The following is a 13,250-nucleotide window of genomic DNA, read 5'->3' as shown; positions in this document are numbered from 1 at the left end:
TATAAAAGTAATAAATATATTTTGAACTATTTTTGGCAGTACTATGCTCAGAATAAACATGGGAAGTCAGCAAAGTGTATTAAATTCAGAAATAATATTTTAAGATCAATAGCATAAAATAAATGTATTCCTGTCCCAGCAAATGTTGTCTTAACTATGTACTCTTTTAAATACCCCTTGAGTTCTGACCTACAGTGAATTTTTGATATATCCTAATCAATGACTATTTATTGATTACCTCTGAACCAAGAATTATGCCAACAGCTATGGGGGTGGGGGGAGGCATTACTCAGCCAAAGGATCTATTATATTGCCTATAGTGGGACAGTTTATTTTCACATAAAAACATTTTTGAAGCCAAAGATAATGCTTGGGATTATGCTAACATGGCTTTAAACATCCCACATTTTAACCAGTAACAATTTAGGTTAATAGTGATCTCTTACAGGTAAAATATCTCACCTGCTTAATCTAATCCTAGCTTTCTCCCTGTGTTCTGTGACTCCATCACACCACACTTCTACCACCTCAGGAGCTTGGTCTTTGCTACTGCCTCTATTTGAATTTTTCCTTAAGATCACTGCAGGGGCCCTAGCTGGTTTGGCTCAGTGGATAGAGTGTTGGTCTGCAGACTGAAGGTTCCCGGGTTTGATTCCCGTCAAGGGCACATACCTGGGTTGTGGGCTCGAACCCCAGTAGGGGGCTTGCAGGAGGCAGCCAATTGATGGTTCTCTCTCATTATTGATGTTTCTATCTCTCTCCCTCCCTCTTCCTTCCTCTCTGAAATCAATAAAAATGTATTTTAAAATAAATCACTGCAGGGTTTTCTTGAATGGCATTCTCTCAGAGTCCCTCCCTGACCATTCTATTATAAGCCCCAACTCTCACCTCATTACTCTTTTCACCTGAATTTATTCTGGTTAGATAATATTTATTATTCTTGAGACTATTCATTCGTTTAATTATTTTATTTGGTTCTTACCAAAATATAAAGTCCATAAGGACAGGAGTTGGTATTGTGCATTGCTGCACCCTCAATATTTAGAGCTGTGCTTGAGACATGGCAAGTGCTCAGTAAAGAGATGCTAAGTTAAAAGCCATGCTGACTTTTTCATATATGCCAAAAATATGGTCATTCAAAACATGTACATATAGAAAAACAAATGATTAGTTTTATAGTAAAAGAGGAAGTATGAAGATATATGACATCATCATGATACTTCTAATTTTCATGGAACCATCAAGAAAATTACACATGCTTGAAGTAATCTTTATCCAACTGTATAAATTTCTAAAAGTTAAACTTTGGGGGCAGGTGATATAATCTTAAATGTACTATTCTTTGTTATTTACATTTTTAAATTCTAACAAAACAAAGTAGAAATAAAGGGTAAAAACCTCTATCAATTTATTATATCTAAAAGTAATTTCTAACTAATTTGTATTTTCTGTTTGTACAAATTCTTTTACTTTAATTTTTCAATCAAATTATTTTATTATGTTAAGGCAAGATTATTTCATAAATGATTAATTTAAGGATATTGCAGTATGAAATTAGTTTAAAAGACATAAAATTGATTTTTAGCTATGTAGGAACATTGAAATAATTCAAATATGTTATAAAATAAAATTAGCATGTTACAAGTCCCTTAACTTTTTATTCTGTTGTTGTTTCCAATTTCCTCAAATAGAACCTGCTTTAGTGTTGTTGTTTTTTATCACATATCTAAAAGTTTCAACTTATGCAATATCTAGTTGCAATAATGAATAATAACTGACATGAAATATCAATATTGGGCAGGTTAAATGGTAGTTGACATCAAGTTGGATTGCTGAAGAAATAAACAAAATTGAAATATTTTTGGTGTATAAGTGCTGCCTGACATAATTTGTCCTTCAGAGGATCAATAGCTGCATAACCTAAATGTTCCTTGCATTGCTTTATATAAAGGGGCCCGAGAGAGATGCTAAGTACTTTCTGTTTGAGATTGAATAGCAAACACAATTTTAAAAAATCAGAAATTGAGTTTCCTTTCCTAAAATGCTGTGAAGATAACTTTTCTAGGTAGGCAATTAATTGCAGGTACTTATTTGTCTGTGATTCAAAGGAAATATAAAATGAGTTAACTCATTTATGTCCATATTCAACCAACTTAGAAAAAGTAATGAACCTATCTCAGATCAAATGTAAAGCTCTTAACTGCCTAGTTATTAAATTGTATATTCTAAATGTAAAAATGAAAAAAAAAATACTCCTACTGAAGCTTATACCCATTTTTGCTCCAGTGAAATATAACTATATCATTTCTTACTTAACATAGTAGTAGGAAGATATGAAATTTCTTCTCTGATGGCTTCTGTTTTTCATTAAAGAATGGAGAGTATTATGCTAAATGAAATAAGCCAGTCAGAGAAAGACAAGTATCACATGATCTCACTTATACATGGTATCTAATGATCAAAATAAATCGAGGAACAAAAAAGATCCAGAGATATTGAAGCTACAACAGACTGATGTATTTCAGAGGGAAAGGTTGAGGGAGCAGGGAAAGATTAACCAATGAATTTTTATGCATATATATGCATAGCCCATGGACAGACATTAATAGGTTACTTTAAAAAGAGGTTTTACATAAATATCTTCTTCCATTAGAAATATCGGTAAGAAATAAAGACACCAGAGCCCTAACACTATATAAAACAAAAATTAAATTTACATAGCTTTTAAGGACCATACATACATATTGTATATTATGTATTTGTTTCTGTGATTCTTGGTTGCTAGCTAGGTAACACTGAATTTTACATTTGTGATTTCTGCTTACAAATCTAAAATTGTGGAATTTTCCTAAAATTGTGCTTATATAAATAGCTGAATACATTTTTTATGAAGGTAACCTAAGGCATCAAACAATTAGTAAGTTTAATACTAGGTAATTCAGATTGCTGCCTGCTATATATGTACCTTATGATGTATTTATTATCATAGCTTTGTCTGATAGTTTGTTTGAAAGTGAAATGTGTCACAATGCCATGTTCTTGAGAAATCCCTACAAGTCTTTTTGCTCTTTCAGTAACTAAAATTTACTGATCTCTTGACAATTTCTCAGCAGGTGTGTGCAACCAAATAGCTTTCAAATCAATTGGCATAGTGAGTGTAAACTTCACTTAGGAGTGTCAGTTATCATCATAAAATATTATTTCCTTAATTAGTTATTAAATATTTGCAGCAAAGAAGAAATAAATTGATGGGACAATTCAGTGAAGTCCTGGCACGTTGATTTGGAACTGTGTAGTGACAGGCATTTTAGTGTGAACAAAGTGAGTAAACAAAACTAGGTTAGCCACCGTGACACTGGACACTGGACCTCATATTCATCATTTTGGCTTTGAAATATGTATAATTAATGTGTGTCTCCCTTGATTGCTGATTCAATAAATCTGATTTAGCTATTTCCATATTTATTAAATTTTACTATTTAGTATGTTAAATGGTGTGCCTCTTTCAGCTACAATATTGCTTACCATATAAAATGTCTAACTTACAAAATATTAGTTTACTTCATTTTAGCTTCCATTCAATTTTCCGAGGCTACATAAAGTCGCAAGCCACTTAATAGAATTTTGGCATAAATATCCACATTATATGGGTCCATGTTGCTTAAATGGCTTTGTAATATGCTAGAAATAAAATTTTGCTTGGTATCTAGAACTGATCCATAATATGTTGGCTCAACAAAGTCAATCAAATGGAAATTCCTTTCTTGAAATATAATTGTAGTTGAGCTCATTATTAACATTCCAGGGTTGACAGTGACATTGGCATAATTCAGGTGGAGCAAACAACCTTCCTTTAGTAGAAAAAAAAATTAATTTGCATTTTTCCTCTTTCTAAAAGAATAATAACAGCACAACAGTAACAGAATTTTGACAATGCTGTCATTTTGAAATTAGATATAGGGAACCTACCAGATTTCTTTTTTAGCTAATTGGAAGAGGGATATGGAATTAAGATTCACATTCTACTGGGAACTTAGAGACAAATTAGAATGTTAGGTATAATTAAATCATAGAGTTTGAAAGGACTTGAGAGGTCATCTATCTTGTCAAATCACTTCCATCTGAGAAGAAACAAACTTAAATCATCCTTCCATGATTACTATTTGAACCCTTTTAAGGATAACTGCAATTAGCTCAGCAACGCAAAGCAATGTTTTAACAATTTTCATCACTGGAAAAATCATCCTGATATGTAAATATCTCAAGCTTCAGAAAAACATATTCGGGATGCCATCAGTTTATATGAAAAGAGAAATATTTAAAACCTTTCAATGAAGAATTGAAAAGCTGTCCATTTGTCCATTCAAGGTTGCTGTGTTCTAACCAGAAGGAAGTCCCTGTTTCTTTGGCGGTATTTATTCTTGGGTTGCCTTTCAAGCATTTTTGTTATTTTATGATTCTGCACTAATATTTACAAGTCTATATCACACTTTCTTGACACCAAAATTAGAAAAGAAGCTTTCAAAAATGTACCTCATTAGAGTCAAGTTCAATAGGTGAGTTCCTCATTGTTCCTACAACTATAATTGTATGTTTTTGTGTTCTAAACTTCTGCAAACCTATACTATCTATATGTTTTTTCCATTGTCATAATTAATTCCCAAATGTGTTCTCCTACTTACCCTGTTAACCTACATTTACACCTGGGATTTTGTTTTATTAAAATGAATTTGTATATATGAAGAGTTAAAAAAAATTATTGGGAGAACTGAACTCACCTTAGGAGTGAAGGTGGCATCATTGATGGAATGCATGTGACCATAAAGTGACTGCTCACATTTACCCTAGGAAGACAAAGCAGAAATAAAGTCAAATAAATTCCATTCAATGTGTAAAAATAACTCGAAGGATACTTAATTGTATTTGTTTTCAAGCAATGTTTTAGTCCAATAATAAAAGTAATATAGTCTCATGATAGAAAATGTTAGCTTTCGATATCAGCTACCATTCAGAATCAGTGCTGTGCTGATGAGTGTACCACCAGGCCTGGTATCTACACTGGAATTCTTGTGTCCTTGCTTTTACGCCCTTGAATTGGTGGTGAAATCTCACCAAATGGCACCATTATGCCATTAGTACAGTTTTCACGCCATGGGGATGAATAGTGAAGCCCATGATTTCTACCACTGCTGAAGGTGTGGAGTCCTTTCTCTTTTTTGTTTTTAGCTATAGGATCATTTTTTTTTTTTAATTTCAGAATTTTTAAAGTTTGGCATTGTGATCATCACAAGTATAAAAATGTTATAACACATGCACAGTAGTATTTTTAATACAAAATAAACATTTGTCTTGTGAAAAACCATACTTCACATGTACCCATTCAGATCATGTTTTCTAAACAAAGCTACAATTAACTACAAAAATGTCCAAGCTTCAGTTTAAATGATTCCAGAAAAATTGACCCATAACATATTACAAAGGGGATTTCAATGGGAGAGGGATGGCTTCACTTTTACACCAATGTTCAAAGGGCATTCTTAACTACCTGAGGGAAATAATCGAAATTCTATAGAAGAACCAGAAAATGATATACCTGGAATATTGACGATATATTTTTATTATGGTATGAAATTAAGATTTAATCTAATAATATAATATTAATTCAAAAAGTTATTTTTCAGCAGTTAACACATCAGGGACAATTCTAGATACTTAGGATATATCAGTGGTCAGCAAACTCATTAGTCCACAGAGCCAAATATCAACAGTACAATGATTGAAATATCTTTTGAGAGCCCAATTTTTTAAACTTAAACTATATAGGTAGGTACATTGTTATTAACTTAATTAGGGTACTCCTAAGTTGGCCTTTGCTAAAAACGTCCTCAATCTGATTGAGGTATGTTTGCTGAGGTCGACCCCTTCCAACTCTCCCATCCACACTCGTCTTGTATACTTGTTTCAGATAGAAGAGTGTGGATGGGAGAGTTGGAAGGGGTCGACCACAGCGAACGTACCTAAAAACAATGTACCTCCCCCGAGCTGTGTATCCCACCGCCCGCCTGCACCTCATCTCCTGTCACCCGGCGGACCGACACCCCCCACTTCTTCTAACGCCACTTCTTCAAAATAGACCCGCCCAGGCCGAAAACTGACTTCTGCGCATGGGCCACGAAGTTTCAAACGCATTGTATGTGCGCGTCCGCACGTGGTATTTTGTGGAAGAGCCACACCCAAGGGGCCAAAGAGCCGCATGTGGCTTGTGAGCCGCGGTTTGCCAACCACTAGGATATATCAATGAATAAAACAAAGAACCTTGTCCCCATTGACCTTCTAGGGGGAAAGGGAGGGAATTAATATTTTTAAGAGGTATATAGTATGTCAGAAGATAAATATTATAAAAATAAGGAAAGCTGTGGAAGGGAAGGGGTATCCTGAGTTTGAGGATTGAAGGGCAAAGGGAAAATCAAATTATCAAATAGAGCAATGTGGTTTGACCACACTCAGAAAGTAAGGTTTGAAGGTCTAAAATCAGTTGGGAGTTAACCAAGCAGACATGTGGAGAAAGCATTTCAGAAAGAAGGAAAGGCTAGAGCGAATGTCCCCAACTGAGAGTTCACCTGGTGTGTTTCTAGAAGAGCAAGGAGCCAATGTGGCTAGAGAGAAATCAGTCAGAAGAGTAGGCTTGCTCAAAAGGCTTCATGACTCTCTGTCACTACCTTGTATTTACTTAGTCCTCTGCCATGTGAGACTAGTAGTTAGATTACAGAAAAGACTACAAAAAAGAGATATTAAAGATAGTGGTCACCATCATGCCTCTCATTGTTATCCGACATTCATGGAATATTTGGAATTAGGCCAAGTGGGAAAGGCTTTAACTACTAGGCTCTAAACAGCACTCACCATTGTTTTAAAATAATTAAATTTCAGACATTTTTACAGACTTGAGACATGCTATCAATCCCTTTGCACAGACTGCAAAATTACCCATATGAATTTAAATTTCATAAAAATATATTGAACACTTTGGCACTCTCTCAGAATGACCCCTGCCCATGTCATCCTGTTTCAGTGTCTTGATAACTGTTATAACATTAATTATGCTGAGAACGTCAAAGCATCCAAATTCCTCAAATGGAAATAAATTGCTTGCAAAGCCAAAAAGGTGAAGTATAAATTGTTATGATTAGCTTTTATATATTATTATTTTAGGAACTTTTATGGTTATTTTTTTTTTTGGAAACTAGTATCATATAGTCATATAACATTATGCTTGTAGAGTAAGTGTTAATATTTAAAGATATATTTCAATTAGCAAATTTGCCTCAAAATATTTTTGCATTAATGAAAGTTTTAAATTTGGCCCTCTTCTAAATTGCAAGCCTCGACACTATTTGATTAATTAGTAAGGAAAATGGAGTTTTCTGACGCAAATCCTGAAGGCCAAGTTTTAATTTGGAATGGAATCTCTAAGGCACTCTTGAAAAGCCCTGGAAATATGAGGAAATAATGGAAATGCTGACGGACCACATTTGTGCTGCTATAACAAAACCTGACTAGAAGATAAATGTTTCATGAATTAGGAAAAGTTAAAAAAGCTTTTTCTCTCCAGCTTTGTTCCCAAGATAAAAGTGAATGTGCTCTTTTGGTGGTAGAGGGAATATGTGGGTTTCTAATATGCTAGCCTGCACATAACCTTAATCAAAAGCAATGCCCAAACAGGGACACTAAAGCTTAGAATAACTTCTTTGATGAAATCTTGTCAGGATTGTTTTATTTCAAAGCAGTTAAAAAGAGGGAAGAGTAGTATTAAAAAAAATCATGTGACCTAACACGTCATTGCTCCAGAGAACGCCTGTGCAAGGATCACATAATAGTTTCTATCATTGGCCCTGGGGATCGAAACATCTGGGACTTAATTCTTGGAACTGCTTCTTAATAGCCATGTAACTTTAAACAAATTGCTTCACTCCACTGTGCTTCGGTTTCCTCATTAATTCTCGAAACAAACCCAAATGTTAAATACCACTACCCGTGTCCAATGGGGTAATATTTAACCTATGGTTTTGTTTTGAAAATTAAATTAGATAATGCATGTGAACATTATCTCAGTAGAGCGCTTAGATAAAGTAAGAGCTTGACAAATATTAGCTCGCAACCATTGAACATGCTGATAACTTCCAAATCAACATCTCTGCCCTTAGCTGTCTGCCTGCCGTTTGAAAGGAAGGAGTCTCAGAGGCATCAGTGCTGTTTCTTCTGTTTGTCCCTCAGTCATTCCCCATGTGGCACTGCCCTGCTTCGTGTGCCCTCTGTCTACTAACCCCATCACCTTGGGCACTTGGGCTGATTGGACTCAGCCAGAGGAAATCACCAGCAGGATGTCGACAAGCAGAAAGAGGGGACAGATAAAAAAGTACTGTTCAGCTGTGATCTTGTCAGTGACCCTGTCTTCTTCCTAATTCCACAGCTCCTGTTGTGAGGTCCTCTCCCATGGCTACAGCCCATGTGTATCCAATAATACTCTTCTTCTCCTGCCCCTTCAGACCGAGAGGTAGCGCTGGCTTCCCATGGTTGTTAGCCGCCTAGTGCTGTGTTTGGTCCCTTTACCCTGTTCACATTTCTATAATATTCAACTGGAGTTTCCCCAGTCATCTGCTCCCTGCTGGGGACCTGTCTGATACAGCCTGTCAGACATAATATGCTAAAGCAGACTTTTTAACTCACTACGTCCCAGTTTCCTACTTGATTCTTGCCAAATCATTCCCTGTGAGTAAATGGAATCACAGTTGTTCAAACAAACAACCTAGACAATCAAAGACCTGAGAATTAGAATACCTCTCCTTCTTCCCTCACCTCCAGCCGACTCCTCATCCAGTATACAGCTCTTCCTGAAACATGCAGGCCTGCTGTGCTCACTTCTGTCACTCTCCATCATTACCACTCCAGCTCATGATGACAGCAGGAGCACCCTTATCGATCTACTTGCTCCTCCTCTCACCCCAAACCTCATCCATTTCTCTCATGGCCACCAGACTGATCAATGAAACTTGAATCAGATCATGCCAAGTTCCAGCTTACAGCCATCCAAACAATTACCATTGTACTCAGAATAAATTCTAAACTCTTTACTTAGCTCCAAAGGCTCTGTACTGTTGGTCTCCGGTCTGGCTATCTGACCTCACCCTTTACCATTCTCGCTTCTCATGTGCAGTGTTCCAGAATATCTTCATTTGTCGACATGGTCAAGGCTTTCTGAGCAAAGATTAATAGCAACCCTAAAAAGAAATTTGGAGAGATTTAGGGGCACCTCTCCCTGAGGAATTTGTGTTTTTTGTTTACATTCTAGGAGTTATAAGACTAGAAGCCTTCCCTTCCTCCCCTTAGAGGGGGTTTATTTATATTTTAAAACAAATGACTGTCTCAATCTCTATCTCACTCTCTTGGAGAAACAGATAAGCTCTAACATCATAATTTGGGGGTTTCCTTTCATGGGACATAATTCCACTATACCTGCAGGATGAACCTGACTCTTACTGCTTCTCCCCTTGAGAAATTAGGCAAATTAACACACACTGCTCCGTGAGTAAATGCATGGTCTGAACTCTGACCCAGCAATCTCCTGTTTCTTGTCAAGATAAACAAATTAGTAAATCTATATATATACATAAAGAGCCAGGGGCCGTCACATCCGAAACAACTGAATGGATGACCAAACAGGCTGAGTGGGGCAACCAGGCTGGCGGGGGGAGGGGGAGCATTTGGGGGCAAGGCCAGAAGGGGGGGCAGTTGGGGGCAACCAGGCTGGCAAGGGGGCCAGTAAGGGGTGACCATGCTGGTGGGGGGGGGCAGTTAGGGGCAACCAGGCCGGGGAGGGCAGTTGGGGGCGACCAGGCTGGCAGGGGGGCAGTTAGGGGTGATCAGATTGGCAGGCAGAGGCAGTTAGGGGTGGTCAGGTTGGCAGGAGGGGTCAGTTAGGAGCAATCAGGCAGGCAGGCAAGTGAGCAGTTAGGAGCCAGCGGTCCTGGATTGTGAGAGGGATGTTGGACTGCTGGTTCATGCCCGATACTGGGGACCAGGCCTAAACCGGCAGTTGGACAGCCCTCAAGGGGTCCCGGATTGGAGAGTGTGCAGGCTGGGCTGAGGGGACCGCCGCCCTCTCCCCTGTGCATGAATTTCATGCACCGGGCCTCTAGTATAAACATAAAAACATAACACTATTACATTGGCCTCCCTGTTCTTTTAACAGGCCTAGCATGTCTCTGCCTTTATACTTCCTTTTCCTCTACTTCATATGTGGTTTTTTTGTAGCTGCAAACATGTCCTTGTCCTTCTCATTCTGTTTTCAACTAAAACACATAGTTTTCACTGACATCTGAAATCTAGTATTCCTGCCCCTTTTCTTATATCCTCTAATTACAGTATCAGAGACTTTAATGGAAACCCTTTTCTTTTCTTCTTGAACACTCAGCCAGACTTGAGATCAGGTGTGGCCAGGTGACTGAGCACTGCCCAGTGAAATATGGGCAACTATGAAATAAGTCCCATATGGTCTTGGCCCTTAATATATCCCACACAATTTTTGCCCATTTTCAGCTGCAGGTAGAGGGGCCCTGGAACGAACCTGAGTTTCTGAACCACCACAAAGAGAAAAGCCACCAATTAGCACCGTCTGACTGTACATTCCATGAATGGGAACTAAGCTTCTACTAGGTCAAACTCCTGAGAATCTAGGGCTTAGTGGTTTCAACAGGTGTTGATACCCAACAAATAGGTCACCCTGTTTTGTTTCTTTCATGTCACTCTTTTTTTTTTTAAATATGTTTTACAGTGGGGCCTTGACTTACAAGTTTAATTCATTCCATGACGGAGCTCGTAACTCAAATTATTTCTATGTCATATCAAAAAGTGAACGAGTGAGACACGTGATACTGGGCTGATGTTGTGGCATTCACTGTGATGTTCGCTGCGCCAACTAGTGGTGGGGTATCTGAAGCTGGCTAGTAACTCGAATTTTAGCTCGCAACTCAAAGCAAAAAATCAGCTGAGAGACGGCTCATATCTCGAAAAACTTGTTAGTCGGGACACTCGTAAGTCAAGGCCCCACTGTATTGATTTTTTACAGAGAGGAAGGGAGAAGGATAGTTAGAAACATTGATCAGCTGCCTCCTGCACACTCCCTACTGGGGATGTGCTTGCAACCAAGGTACATGCCCTTGACCGGATTCAAACCTGGGACCCTTAAGTCCGCAGGCCAACGCTCTATCCACTGAGCCAAACTGGTTAGGGCTTCATGTCACTCTGTAGCATATAAATTTACTCAATGAATTTATTTTCTGATTTATTGTTAGTTTCCTTTCACTAGAATTAAGCCACACAAGAGAAACATGTCCACCACTCTATCATCCCCAAGGTCCAAGACAGCTCTAGTAGTATCTCATAAACAGTTGTTGAGTGAAAAACTAAACATAATTTGTTCTGGCCAAGGAGTTGTGAGTGGAAATAACATGTAATACCTCTCTCATGCTCTTTGCAACCCCATCTTTCTATTAATGAGAGGTGCAATACTCCTCAAAAATATCCTTGCTCTTGGACAAAAAACAGCAGCATTCAAGGTGGCTGCTAGATCATCCTCCTCGATCCTAGGTGAGTATGACTAGCAGAGCCCTCTCTTCCAACCTAAAGAGGACACAGACCATAAGCAAGATGTAAATGCTACTGTGATTTGGAGGTTATGTGCTACTATAACACAGCCCATCCATGGATGGCAAACTGTGGCTCATGAGCCACATGTGGCTCTTTGGCCCCTTGAGTGTGGCTCTTCCACAAAATACCACGTGTGGGCGCGCATATACAGTGCGATTGAAACTTCGTGGCCTATGCGCAGAATTCAGTATTTTGTGGAAGAGCCACACTCAAGGTGCCTAAGAGCTGCATGTGGCTCGGGATCCGCGGTTTGCCGAGCCGCAGTTTGCTGACCACTGCCCTAGCTTATCCTGACTGACATAAACCCTAGGTGGGAAGATTAATATTGTCTCCTCAAATATTAAAAGCTTTTCTATTATCTATATTGCAATGTGGAAAGCTGAAAAATATTGAAATAGCACATGTCAGAAGCCTAATACTCAAGACAAAAGTTTAAAAATTCTTAACAAGTAAGTCTAATATAGAATCATTAAATAATCATGAAATACAAAATCATAAATAATCATAAAACAAGTAACCAGACATAACATCGTCAAAATCATCAAAGAGCTGATGTTCACAAACTTCATTTTCACTATAATAACTTATTTACCAATGGATTGAATAACCTTTGAAAAAGTTTAACAGATTTCAAAATATAAAGTGAGCCTTCCTGACTTAGGTTTGTTTTTTTTGTTGTTGTTTGTTTACAAAGCTATCTAAAAAAAATATTTTTGATGTGTTAAAGTTCCTTAGTGACATATAACTTACAGTAAAATGCACAAGCCTTGGGGACTTAGCTTAACGAATTTTTATGTATGTATTATCTGTGTAGCTGCTATTCAGATTAAGATATAGAACATTTCTATCACTCCAAAAATTTCTTTATGACCTTCTCAGTAAAAAGATCCCACAGCCCTGACCAGTTTGGCTCAGTGGATAGAGCGTCAGCCTGTGGGCTGAAGGGTCCCGGGTTTGATTCCGGTCAAGGGCATGTACCTTGTTGTGGGCACATCCCCAGTTAGGGGTGTGCAAGATGCAGCTGATTGATGTTTCTCTCTCATCGATGTTTCTAACTCTCTGACCCTCTCCCTTCCTCTCTGTAAAAAATCAATAAAATCCTATCTAATAAAAGAGAAAAATGGTAATTGGCATACGATGATACCCTTTTCATTGGCTAATCAGGGCTATATGCAAATTAACTGCCAACAAGATGGCGGATAATTTGCATATGTAGGCACAATGCAGGGAGGCGAAAGGGAAAGCAGGAAGAAGCTCCCTGCCACTGACAGTGATCGGAAACCCAGGGGGGAGCTAAGAGCTGGGGGGCAGGGCAAAGGCCCCAGGGCCGCCTTTGCCCTGCCCCCCAGCCATGATCGGAGAATCAGGTGCCTTTGCCGCCCTGGCCAGTGATAGCAGGAAGTAGGGGTGGAGCCAGCGATGGGAGCTGGGCACGGTCGAAGCTGGCAGTCCCGGGAGCTAGGGGTCCCTTGCCTGGGCCTAAAGCGGAGCCCACGATCATGGGACCGCTGCAGCTGAGGGTCCCCGCTGCCTGAGCCGGACAC

The 13,250-nt window shown here is 38.5% G+C and overlaps 1 protein-coding gene across 1 annotated transcript in view; it reads right to left on the bottom strand.

Annotated features, from left to right (window-relative positions):
- Positions 1–13,250, bottom strand: part of SPAG16 (sperm associated antigen 16) — an 849,807-nt gene that overhangs the window by 394,273 nt on the left and 442,284 nt on the right. The window contains exon 14 of the mRNA XM_059702463.1: positions 4,779–4,844. Within this exon, the coding sequence (XP_059558446.1) occupies positions 4,779–4,844 (66 nt within the window). The remainder of the gene's footprint in view (positions 1–4,778; positions 4,845–13,250) is intronic.

The sequence above is a fragment of the Myotis daubentonii genome, chromosome 7, assembly GCF_963259705.1.
Source record: "Myotis daubentonii chromosome 7, mMyoDau2.1, whole genome shotgun sequence".
Lineage (NCBI taxonomy): Eukaryota > Metazoa > Chordata > Mammalia > Chiroptera > Vespertilionidae > Myotis > Myotis daubentonii.
The sequence above is the reverse complement of the archived record's forward strand: the minus strand, read 5'-3'. Positions and strand labels throughout refer to the sequence as shown.